Source organism: Myripristis murdjan, chromosome 12 (genome assembly GCF_902150065.1).
Source record: "Myripristis murdjan chromosome 12, fMyrMur1.1, whole genome shotgun sequence".
NCBI classification, from domain to species: domain Eukaryota; kingdom Metazoa; phylum Chordata; class Actinopteri; order Holocentriformes; family Holocentridae; genus Myripristis; species Myripristis murdjan.
Window position 1 is genome coordinate 8,265,101 of NC_043991.1, and position 13,231 is coordinate 8,278,331.

The following is a 13,231-nucleotide window of genomic DNA, read 5'->3' on the forward strand; positions in this document are numbered from 1 at the left end:
GTACAGTACACTGTAGACCTGAGCTGTGGAGCAAAAGCATCATATCAGAAGAGGTTTACTGCAAAAATAAATGTATGACCAATGCAATATTTTGACTCTGCTTTATTATTTGATACTGTAATGAATGCTTTTTTTGCCGCACAGTATCAGAAACCTCTAATAAAATGGAAGTATGGATGCTAAACAATATCATTTAGATTTGTAGCACCTGTCAAAATAGAGTTTTGTTTTTGGACAGTTATGCTACAGCTAGGTATTTTTGTATTTTTGGTGTAGCAGTGAAAATACATGACATGTTGATGGATAATATGACTGCTGGGGAAGTTGCTTTCAAAATTATTTATTTTTACTCGTCTTTATAATTGTAGTTATTACATAATAACTTCTGCAACTCGTCCATATGTACATGACGACTCCCTATGGCACTCAAATTATTTTTACTTTCTGACAGGTATACCTCTCTTCAAAGTCCATACTATGAATTTTAAAAAATAGTGGCAAATGTTATATAACTTACTAAATAATAAATAAATAAATAAATTGTCATATTTGAGACTTGGTGGTGCACAAAACAGTTGTAAGTCACATCATATTAAGCCGACAACAGTGATAAAATTGAGCTGACTAAATTTTAAAAAGTAATTCATTACTTTATACTCCATCACATAAGTAATAATGTTACACAACTTTTTAAGTCATGTAACTCCCATTACCTATATCACCTATGAGGGAAAACATAAAGATAACAATTTAGTGGTGCGGCTCAGGCCACACAATCAGTGAGACACAATCAGATTTTTTTCACAGCCTCAAAATGCCACAGTATATTTTTCCTGACAATTCTACAGTCTGAGAGCTAATGGTCTGCTCTGCATCATCTACATTTCCTTGATGTGTAAATATGCAGCTGCTACAGAGCCATATTTGTAGCAACAGCGCAGCGGAGGAAGCATAAGCCTTGACCTCAGGTTGTTTGCCTCCACCGTACTCGGCACTCTCAAGCTTGGATTTATTTCTATTTACCTCTCTCTCGATTGAGTTTTTGTGCAGCCTTCTCTTTCTTGATATCTGCCTTCTGGTGTTGACATGCTGCTGGCTTTGACAAAAATATAGAATGGTATTTTCCAATAAGTGCTTCATTTTTCAATGTCCTACAAGAAAACCTACAATGACCTTTTCTAGACAGCTCTCTACAGCAATAGTAACTTGTAAAAAAAAGAAACTAAATCAGATAAAAACACATCAAACGTGTGTTATACCAAACACTTTTGCCGACAGGTACAGTCCAACTGGAAAGAAGGAAATGAGCATGCTTTATGAAGCAAATTGGTATGGTCTGGATTGGATTGTGTAGATCATGGTTGCAAACATGCAAAAAGACAGCAGATAAAATAAGGGAGCTGGGTAAGGAGGCAGAGGAGGCGATGAAAGTGAAAGGATAACTGATTACTGAAGTATTGATTACCATATCATATTGACAGCACAGGGAAATAGTACATCATGGCTCACTGCAGACATTTCAGCCTTTTGGGTCACAGTGACTCTGGCTTCACACTTTCATTCTATTCTTTGTTTGGCTCCACAGAATAAACTTTTTGGGTAACGGTGTTAGTCATATTTTATTGTTGCCTTTCTACATTTAAACTAAATATCCTTGTTCCATCTCAGTTTGGATTCAGAAAAAAGAACACAACCGATATGGCTATTCTTGATCTTGTTGAAAAAATCAATGATTGTATAGAAGAAGGTAACTAAGGAAAAGGTATTTTTCTCGATTTATCAAAGGTTTTTGACACCATTAATTTTGATATTTACCGTTAGACATGCAAACTGCTTTGTTCCTCATTCACATTTTCATAGTACCATGTTCATAGTGTTTTAGCTGATCAGGTGTTAAAAGTCCAGTAAGAAGTGACAAATGCCAAGCAAACTCTACTGTCCTACTTTTCTCCATTGAAGGAACAACCCAAATTTGTGCTTATGAAACATTAAGAGGCTGCACCAGCTTTTTGGAGATTTGGGTCATTGGTTACCTTACCAAAATATGTAACGAGACACCAAAATCTTGTCTGTGTCTCAGGTAGATACCTTTGTTTTATGTGTATGCTAACTCTGAGCATACAGTATGTTTAGCGGTGTGATCGTAAACCTGCCATCCCTGCAAAGCTTCTTCAGAGGACTGGTGAAGTGTGATCAACATTTTAAAACCAGTACAGGAGACTGTAAGTGAAGCCACAGAAGTGTTTTCCCTGTTTGTTTGTAGTGGTCTTCATTAATGGTGCAGATTGACATTGAGATTGCTTTCTGGCAATTGTAAGACCAGTTGAAAAATTGCAAGAATTTACATTTTGCACTGTTGGATCTTAAGAAGGTTCAAAGTAGAGCTTCAAAATGCAAAAAGAAGAAATGGGAGTGAGACAAAAAAAAAAGAAAAGAGTAAACAATTTATTGCAAACAACCATTAAACTGAAATAGGCTGTTCATTAGCTAATCAAAAGTTTAAGACCACAGCCTTTAAAAGCCCAAATCTTCGCAAAAATGTGGATTCAGTGTCATTTTCTGTCACGGTCACGACCTTCTGATGGCAAAGGTAAAAAAGCTTTCTGTCTTTGAACGCGATCGGATTGTTGAGCTGCATAAGCAAGACCCAACAACAAGGCCCTCGCAGCGTGCCATTGCTGCTGAGGTTGGATGCAGTAAGACAGTCATTTTAAACTTCTTAAAAGATCCTGAGGGTTATGGAACAAAAAAGTCAAGTGGTAGACCCAAAAAAATTTCACTGGCCTTGAGCCGCAGGATCCAATTGGCTGTCCGTCAAGACACGAGACGATCCTTGGCCCAAATTAAGCTTGTCACTGGTGCCAACTGCAGTCCCATAACCATCAGATGGCATCTGCGAGAGAAGGGTTTTAAGAACAAAAAACGCCATCAAAGGCTTTGTCTCCTTCAATGCACGACAGCACCAAACATGGGACATTGAAAGGTGGAAGAAAGTTTTATTCTCTGATGAGAAAAAAATTAACCTTGACGGTCCTGATGGCTTCCAACGTTATTGGCATGACAAGGAGATCCCACCTGAGATGTTTTCTGCACGGCACAGTGGAGGGGGCGCCATCATGATCTGGGGGGCTTTTTCCTTCAATGGAACAATGGAGCTTCAGGTTGTGCAGAGGCATCAAACGGCAGCTAGCCATGTGGAGATGTTGCAGGGGGCATCCCTCATGACTGAAGGCCTGTGTGGTAATGACTGGGTTTTTCAACAGGACAACGCTGCAGTTCACAATGCCCGCCTGACAAAGGACTTCTTCCAGAGAAATAACATCACTCTTTTGAACCATCCGGCGTGTTCCCCTGATCTAGATCCAATTGAGAACATTTAGGGTTGGATGGCAAGGGAAGTTTACGAAAATGGACACCAGTTCCAGACAGTGGATGCCCTCCGTGAAGCCTACCTCTTCTCTGAGCCAATCCATATGGCTGGTGTGGCCAAGCCTTATCCCAGCTGGGTGGGAGTGGATCACGCCGATGACCTCCAGTACATGTTCGGAAAGCCGTTCACCACACCTCTGGGATACTGGCCCAAGCACCGCGACGTCTCCGGCTACATGATTGCCTACTGGACCAACTTTGCCAAGACTGGGTAAAACACAGCAGCCGTTTACATTACACTCTCTTGTGTGAAACTATTAGTAATGTTATTATTGACACTGAAAAACTTGTTCAAGGGGCATGAATGTGGTTCATTTGTGATTTTGAAGTATTTCCAAGGAAAACAAATTATTTGATTATGATGGAAACTAGAATTTGATTAATTGTATTTCAGTGTTTATGATATCTTCAGAGACTGATTGATATTATCATATGCACTCATTTCATTGTTCTTTTTTCTGTGGCAACCCTCAGAAACCCCAACAAAGGAGGGATGACAGTGCCCTCGACCTGGCTTAAATTCTCCAGCTCCGGACACCAGTACCTGGAGATCAACTCCAAGATGAACAAGAACTCAGTGAAACAGAAGATGAGGCTGCGCTACGTGCACTTCTGGTTGAGTGTTTTGCCCAGCCTGCCCTCAGTTTCAGCTGCTGAGTAGAGACTTTCCGCTTTTCCTTTTATCAAAAACATTTCCTCGTCATGCCAGAGTTTGAAGATTGCAGCAATTCACTGCGTTCCAGTGAACAAACAAAGCAAAAAAGTCACCTGCTACCTCATCATCATTATTATCATTTTTTTATTTTTACAGTCATTTGTCACACTTACTCCGTTTAATGTTAAGCACATCTTTATTTCTTTAAACATTAAGGTGGAGAGCCATATAGAAAAACATGAAAAAAACAGAAAGAGAGATGGAGGATGGAAGTGATCAGACAGCACATTACATTGCATGTTTGGCACTCTCAAATAAAATTTTAAATTTCCTAGAGGATTCAGTCAATGCAAACCCACAGAGGTTGCCCCAAAGAGATAAATAGAAAGATTTCAGGCTGTTTCAACAAAATGAATGTATTGCAACATTGCAAAACAGAAGTTTAAGGTTTAATCTCTCTCCAAAGATAATTAACAACCTTGTCCCAAAAACTTGTAATAAATGAGCCTTGTTCCATTTAGCAACAAGAGTAATTTGTCATATTTTTTTCCATTTAAGGGCACCAGTTTGTTAGCTGTATTAATTCAATCCATTCTCATGTTGTTTTCTCAGTTACTGAATTACCAGATTAGGTTATGCACATTTTCCAACGTTTTAGGACATAGTTTTTAGGTTATTTGTAGGTTGTCATTTTTTCCAATATGATGAAATTGTGACTCATCACCTTTTTCTGCTGTTTTGTTTGTGTGTGTGTGTGTGTGTGTGTGTGTGTGTGTGTGTGAAGTGAGATAAGTAAATTTGTTGAGAGGCTCATTGGAGAGTAGGGCAAGTGCCGTCACAGAAACCTGGCTGGATGTCAGACGGAAATGTACGTTGGTCATTGGGGTTTTATCTAGTTTTCACCACCTTTCACCTAGTTTTTCTTGAATTCGGCCCAATTCATCACCGGAAAAATCAACACTCGATCTGTCATCCCAGAGCCACGACTTTCCATTCCCACACTCAGCCAAGCCCAATACTAATTTACATTACCACGTACACCACTCTGATGCCGCATCTGGACACAGACTGAGACCAAAGCATCTTAGCCCGATCACTTCTTGCTTTATTATCAATATCAAGAACCAAATGTTTACTGTACAAGCGACCCTCTCACCTTATTCACTAAATTGGATAGTCCAGAAGATTTGGAGGAAATGGCAGCTGACCCTGATGCCAAATCAAATATTCAAAATTTAGCAATCATCATTGTCTAGAGAGAAAGCTCACCCTTGTTACTTTGCACATAAGCATATTGCCACTGTTGGATGAAATCCTTGTAGAAAATAGCCTTGATCTTACCTTGACCATCCAATTTTTTTAGCTATCAAATTATTCATAAGCCAAAGAGGTCTGAAAATTTCCCCAATCCATAACTGAGCAAAACAAACAATAAAAAAATGACTAAGATTGGAATTACATGTTTTTTTTTTTTTTTGGTAACACTTTACAATAACAGTACAACAATTAGTTAATGCCGTAATGGTTAAATAACTGTTAGTTAATGATTATTATGGCATTTACTAATGTTAATAATATCTACAATAACCCTTAAATAAAATATAAATTAATACCTTAGCATGAACAGCATTAGTAAATGATTCTTAGACACATTAGTTAACGGTTAGTTAACTGTTACTTAATGTTCATTACCTGTTACTTAATGTTTATTACGGCATTCACTAATGTGAATTGTTGTACTGTTACTGTAAAGTGTTACCGTTTTTTTAAGTGATGTTAATTAGCAGCTGTTCTCAATTAATGATGGCTAATCTATCTGGCAAGCAACAGACCTGGTCAAAGTGATCCGCTGTCTGAAAGTTTTATTTCATTGGAACATTCAATAAAATGACTGACTGAAACTATTTTTTCTATTTGTATCTTATATTTTAAGGAGTGAGGTTAAGTAAAGAGGATGAGGGGAGCCTATCAAATGTATTGTGTAATGATGAGAAACGTGCAGAGCAGCGCTGGTCATGTGTTGAACATGGGAGGGGTCTCTTACACACCTCTGCTATAAAAATCTGGGTGGAAGTCGACTTCGTTCCTTCAGTTTTGGGTCAAGATGGAGAAACTGAGAATTTTGCTGCTTGTGGCTTTTTCGTTGGAGACTGTCTCTGCGACATCTGTAAGTGTTCAAGCAAATTTGACAGAGATATGAAGAGTGGTTCCAGTCTGGAAGATACTATCATCTGGTTCATTATCCAATAGCTCTAAAATGTAGAAGGTTCAGTCAAAGTGCTTTAATTTTTCAAACAAAGGTCTCACTATTAAATTAGTGGTCAGATTTTGTATGTTATATCTATAGTGACTGATATTTACTTTTTGTGAAATTCATTCTTATCTTGAGCCATCAGTCATTTTATAAAAACAAGACTTGTCTCTTTTTCAATTGTTGGATATCTTCCTTTGGAGCAAAACTCTCCATATGCCTACAATTTTCTTGGCTTTTCTTCAAGTTTTTCAAACTATTACCCATTCTTTGAATTAATATGTTAAATATCTGATGCATGATTCTGTCTATTACATTGTTCTACAAAAAAAGATGCTACTGAATTATAGCAGAATTGCTATTTGATATGTTTATCAGCAGTGGATGGGCAGATACTTTCACCTTTATTGCTGTTGCTTTCACTAAAGGAAACCTAAAAAATGATATGGTGCAGTGCACAAGAAGGAACATTGAGCATATTAACCCAGAGTGGAAAGAATTTACCAGTGTCTTCAGTCTAAGCAAGACTTTTGAATGATTTTTTCATATTTTTTGCTGCAGAATGCCACGATGTCGTCCAGCTCAATCTATTTTTCTGAGCAAACATCAATTGACTTGAACTTGAACTCCTGCACTTTTTTTGCACTTGACTGGCTAAACTAAATCTATAACTTATTCTTATCAATAAGGCTTGATGCTCTTGATTGTAGTTGGGTGTAGTGCTGACGGAGGGAGGCTTGGTGCGGGGGGAGAACATCCGCCTCGGGTTTCGTCGGCACATGGACATTTTCAAGGGAATTCCCTTCGCTGGCATTCCCGGGAGGTTTGAGATCCCAAAGCGTCACCCCGGCTGGAACGGTGAGTATGGACTCGAATGATTCAAATGATCACCGAACAGAGCGACAATAAGCGCAACAGCAGATGTGTCATGAAAACTATCTGTGTGCCTCTCCTCAGGCATCTTGAAAGCCACTGAATACAGGAAGAGGTGCCTTCAGGTCAACCTCAAGATGACCTCCACCCGCGGCAGTGAGGACTGTCTCTACCTCAACATCTGGGTTCCTCATGGCCGTTCAGGTAAAGGCTTTTGTCCAACTTACCCAGACTGAGACAAGATGTTTGATAATGTTTTCACCTCTGTACGAACACTGGAATATTCCTTTAAGGTCTGTGTTCTGTTCTTATACTCTTATGTTAAAACTGAACCGCAATCTGCTATTTTCTTTGGTGCCTGTAGTGTCCACTAATCTCCCCGTCATGGTTTGGATCTATGGCGGAGGTTTCCTGGTTGGAGGCTCGATGGGAGCCAACTTCCTGGACAACTACCTGTACAGCGGACAGGAGATCGCAGACAGGGGGGATGTTATTGTGGTGACTCTGGGATACCGACTGGGAACCCTAGGCTTCCTCAGCACCGGTGATGCTTCGTTACCTGGTAGGTGCAAATTTATTTGCAGCAGTAAACGGTGGGTGATGACCATTTGAACTGAACTCACACAGCATATTACCTAGATGTGACATTGTCTTTAAGCCAAACCACTTGTAGCACAGAGTTTGTTCTGGGACAGGAAACTACGGTCTGTGGGACCAGCATTATGCCATCGCCTGGGTGCACAGGAACATCCGCTCTTTCGGAGGAGACCCTGACAACATCACCCTCTTTGGAGAGTCTGCAGGCGGAGCGAGTGTCAACTTCCAGGTGAGAGGCTGGCTCCTGCATCTTTGGCTCACTGCATACACGATTAAATCAAAGCATAAATATGTGCAGTTTATTGAAAAATTGGTGGGATAGCCTCTAAAGCTTTGAAACACTTCAGCGTATGTCGTATCAATTTTAAACATGAGGAAAAAATGACTAACAAAGACAACAGTTGTGGAGTTAAATGAGATTTGATATTTAAAAAATGTTACAAAATGTAAAGGCTATGAAACAAAATGCTGGCAATTGGCAATGAGTATGAGTGACTGGGCAATGGGCAAAGAGGGCAATGGGCAGTGCTGACAAATTTGAGAGAGACTGTGGCCATCACTGTTATTATGGTCTCTGGTTTTCTACTGAAAAGGTAATAATAATAATTATTATTTTTTCGTGTTTTATGGGTTCATGTAGTTTTGTTTACAATACAAAATACCCTCTTTTACTTTTGTGCCAACAGCTAGTTTACTTAAATTTATTAAAAAAAAAAAAAAAAAAAAAAAAAAAAAAAAAATTTGCATTTCTGTACTCTTGTTGCACTACTCTGCGTGGTCTGCCATTTTCCTTTGAAGTCTGACAGGTCACCTGACCCCCTTCTTTGTCTCTGATCGGCTGAAGAAAACTGTTCATGTATCATGGGCTTAAGAGTAATGGGTAAACTTAATTTAGCGAGGTAAAGGAAAGGCGCAGAGATTTTTCTAATTTGTGTGTTTGCATATGTGTGTGTGTGTGTGTGTGTGTGTGTATGTGTGTGCATGTGCCCAAACAAGACTCTCACACCCCATAGCAGAGGACTGTTCAGGAGAGCCATCTCCCAAAGTGGGGTCGCCCTCTGCCCCTGGGCTGTCAACAGGAACCCCCGCAGGCTGGCAGAGGAGGTATAGAGCAAATCCCCAGTTTTCTATAACTTTTAACGCTCCTTTTTGACATAAGAAGCTGCAGTTCTGAAGGAAACAATTAGACATGATGTGAAGGATTGTCTTGTCTTTCTAGATTGCACTGAAGGTCAACTGCCCCACTGATGACAGGATGGTTGCCTGTTTGAAGATGACTGATCCTAGAGTTCTTACAATGGCCGGTTCACTGGATCCGTCCGGCTCAGCCGACAGTAAGAAGTCCACCTGCAGCCTTTCTGACATTTTGGACATTTAAAGACACTCTTTATCAAAGCCAATCACAAGTGGATCAGAGGCACAACATTATTGCTTTGACCATAAAATGTGAGAAAGAGGAGATTGGGAGATGAAATAGGATAAACAAGAAAATGTACGCCATGATGAGTAGCTGAAGGCAGCATAATGTTCATTTGTGGTCATTTTAAAATATATGTCACCTCAGATGAAACAAGGAAAGGCAACCAAACCATTAAAAAAGAAAGGAAAGGAAAGCATAGTAGTATGCAGCCATTTTAAGTACAATTAGCCTAGAAATGAGTGTGTGATCGTATTTGTCTCCATCAGACCCCATCGTGGGCCAGCTGGTCCTGGCCGCTACAATCGACGGGGACTTCCTTCCCGATGAGCCAGGAAAGCTTTACCACAATGCCGCTGATGTGGACTACATCGCTGGCGTCAACGACATGGATGGACATGTCTTCACTGGTTTAGATGTCCCGTCAATCAACAATCCCCAGGTGGACACCCCTGTGTGAGTTCCACTCAGCAGCTCACAGCGCAAACACCAAATTTATATGATGCCAAAGATTCTCCCAGAGCAAATGTGAATTTGTTAGAACTGACACATTTTTTTTCCTGGTATAAAACTGCACTATCAAATCTGATTTTCAAGCGTTTGGTTCCTTATTTCAGAGAGGATGTCAGGAGGCTCCTGCGTTCGTACACCAAGGAGAAAGGCCAGGCTGGTTTGGACAACGCTTTCGCCACGTACTCTTCAAACTGGGGCACCAATCCCAGCCAGACAACCATTAAGAGAACCATTGTGGAGATCGGAACAGACTACATCTTCTTGGTTCCCATACAGACCGCCCTCTACCTTCATGCTGCCAATGCCATGTGAGAACATCTCCCTACTGATAAAAAAAAAAAAACTACTTCTTCAACATTTTTTAACCTTAATAAAGCAAAAAAAGCTTAGTAAAGATTTAACAGTGACATAAGTTAAGTTAGTTAAATTTCCTTGTAATGCTATCATAAATAATATGTCTGTTTTTTAAAATGTCTTATAATCTAAAAAAAAAACATGTTTCTGATGCTATTATTAATACACTTATATAGCCTTTCTAACAAATGTTAATGTTAATAAGCATCATATGAAGGACTTATAAGGGCCTTATTACTGATTATCTAACACTTATTATAAGGGCCTTAATATAAAGCATTATCCCTTTGTGTACATATTATACAATAATAAAGTATATGATATATAATAGTAGCATAGTGGTAGCCTCAGTATGGGATGCAAAGGTGATGAAAGTCAAATTAATAAATGCAAAAACATTCTCAATAAGGATCTCTGGTTCTTCTGCAATTAGAGCTGTGACCCCCTACAGTTTTTATGTCATTCTCTGAGTCCATGACATTTTCTTCTTCTTTCTTTTCTTTTCTTTCTTTTTTTTTTTTTTTTCCAGATTTTTGAGTCAGTTACTAGAGATTCTCTATCCTGTTTTTTTTTTTTTTTTTTTTTTTTTGAAACTATCTCCTTCTGTTTGATGTATTCATAATCACATCCCTGCTCTCTCCTTCCTACCTAAGGACTGGTCGCACCTACTCCTACGTCTTATCAGAGCCCAACCGTATGGGCGGCTTGGCCAGGCCTTACCCCAGCTGGATGGGAGCGGATCACGCTGATGACCTCCAGTATGTGTTTGGAAAGCCGTTCACTACACCTCGGGCATACTGGTCAAAGCACCGCGATCTCTCCAGCTACATGATCGCCTACTGGACCAACTTTGCCAAAACTGGGTATAATGCTACACCTGAACTCTTTAAATCAGAATCAGATTCACTTTAATCCCAGGTACAATGCATGAATTTGTCATAGCATTGTTAAAGGAATACTCAAATGTTTTTTGGGAAAAACACCCTTTTTCTGACTTATCCTTACTGAGATGTTTGATATCATTTTCATCTCTGTATGTCCAGTGGTTTGGTTCCTCTGGGAAGCATTTTGTGTTAGCTTAGCATAAAGACTTGAACTCTATGGGAGTCATTAGCCTAGCTCTATCAAAGTGGAAAAAATAAACCTTGAAAATGTGTATATTGTATGATGACACATTCTGTAAGTAAGATAGCTTCAGAGTTGCTGTAAGGTTTTTCTTTTCACTGTGACGGAGCTAGGCTAATGACTCCCATAGACTTCAAGTCTTTATGCTAAGCTAGCATGAAATGCTACCCATAGAAACCGGACCACTGGATGTACAGATGTGAGAATGATATCGAACATCTTGTCTCAGTCTGAGTCAGAAAATATAGAAAATATTCCTTTAACAGTGACAAATTGGAAGGATGCAATCATCAAGAGTTTTTAAAATACTTAATATTTACTTACTTCCTTTGCCCCAAACATTGGAGCACTCCTTTAATGAGATACTATGCAGACACTTTCACAACATATATTGACATTGACACAGATTGTGTATAGCAAACAGGACTTGGATCAGTGTAACACATACAATAAAAAGCATTTTGATCATTATTTTGGTCATTGCACTTTTGGTAATAGCAGATGTTGAAACCTCATGACAGATAAGCACAACAGTGGGAGACAAATTATCTTTATCCAAAGACCTAAAACATGACTGAGTTGCTCTTTGATGTGTCTGTCTCCACAGAGACCCCAACAAAGGAGACCTTAAAGTGCCCACTACCTGGCCTAAATTCACCAGCTCCGGACACCAGTACCTGGAGATCAACTCCAAGATGGACAACAGCTACGTGCATCAGAAGATGAGGGTTCGCTACGTGCACTTCTGGGCCAGCACGCTACCCAGTCTGCCCGACAGCAGTGTCTAAAATTTGCCTCTGCTGTGCACGTACAGTACACTGTAGCCCTGAGCTGTGGAGCAAAAGCATCATGTCAGAAGTGGTTTGCTGCAAAAATAAATGTATGACCAATGCAATATTTTGACTCTGCTTTTTTATTTGATACTGTAATGAATGTTTTTTTTGCCGCACAGTATCAGAAAGCTATAATAAAATGAAAGTATGGATGCTAAACAATATTATTTAGATTTGTGGCACCTGTCAAAATAGAGTTTTGTTTTTGGACAGTTATGATACAGCTAGGTATTTTTGTATTTTTGGCATAGCAGTGAAAATACATGACATGTTGATGGACAATATGACTGCTGGGAAAGTTGCTTTCAAAATCATTTATTTTTTATCCTCTTTATAAATGTAGTGATTACATAATAACTTCTGCAACTCATCCATATGTACATGACAACTCCCTATGGCAGTCAAATTATTTTTATTTTCTGACAGGCATACCTCTCTTCAAAGTCCATACTATGACTTTTAAAAAATAGTGGCAAATGTTACTTACTAAATAAGTAAATAAATAAATAAATTGTCATATTTGAGACTTGGTGGTGCACAAAAACAGTTGTAAGTCACATCATATTAAGCCGACAACAGTGATAAAATTGAGCTGACTCAATTTTAAACAGTAATTCATTACTCTATACTCCATCACATAAGTAATAATGTTACACAACTTTTTAAGTCATGTAACCCCTGTTACCTAATTCACCTATGAGGGAAAACATAAAGATAACAATTTAGTGGTGCGGCTCAGGCCACACAATAAGTGACACACAATCAGATTTTTTCACAGCCTCAAAATGCCACAGTATGTTTTTCCTGACAAATCTACAGTCTGAGAGCTAATGGTCTGCTCTGCATCTTCTACATTTCCTTGATGTGTAAATATGCAGCTGCTACAGAGTATTTGTAGCAACAGCACAGTGGAGGAGGCATAAGCCTTGACCTGACGGGTTAAATACCAAAGAGCTGGTGCTGTATCTTCTGTAAATTCGCTCGTTACAGTTGTACCATTGCTTCTTGTGGTCTTTGCAAAGTCTTAAACCTACTGACCTCATCAGTCCTTTTAAACCTTGACTATAATCCAACTGTAGCAGTGAAATTTGGTGTGCAAAATGTCTTGACCTTGCAGAGCACCATTAAATTCAAGGCTATTAAGAGGTTTGCTCGATGTTCCTAGATTAAACTTTTTACTCTCT

The 13,231-nt window shown here is 39.2% G+C and overlaps 1 protein-coding gene across 1 annotated transcript; it reads left to right on the forward strand.

Moving 5' to 3' along the window:
- Positions 1 to 6,188: 6,188 nt before the first annotated feature.
- LOC115369228 (bile salt-activated lipase-like) lies at positions 6,189 to 12,002 on the forward strand. The gene is made up of 11 exons (XM_030065791.1): positions 6,189 to 6,251; positions 7,046 to 7,193; positions 7,293 to 7,412; positions 7,573 to 7,770; positions 7,904 to 8,034; positions 8,802 to 8,909; positions 9,025 to 9,139; positions 9,492 to 9,678; positions 9,840 to 10,043; positions 10,743 to 10,952; positions 11,822 to 12,002. Exons 1-11 carry the CDS (start codon positions 6,189 to 6,191, stop codon positions 12,000 to 12,002), a joined length of 1,665 nt encoding a protein of 554 aa, XP_029921651.1.
- Positions 12,003 to 13,231: the final 1,229 nt, after the last annotated feature.

Excerpts from the sequence above, each read along its gene's own strand:
- LOC115369228 (XM_030065791.1), top strand. The coding sequence starts at position 6,189 with ATGGAGAAACTGAGAATTTTGCTGCTTGTGGCTTTTTCGTTGGAGACT. Across the intron at positions 7,194-7,292 it reads GCGTCACCCCGGCTGGAACG|GCATCTTGAAAGCCACTGAA; the intron begins GTGAGTATGGAC and ends GCCTCTCCTCAG. Across the intron at positions 7,771-7,903 it reads CGGTGATGCTTCGTTACCTG|GAAACTACGGTCTGTGGGAC; the intron begins GTAGGTGCAAAT and ends GTTCTGGGACAG.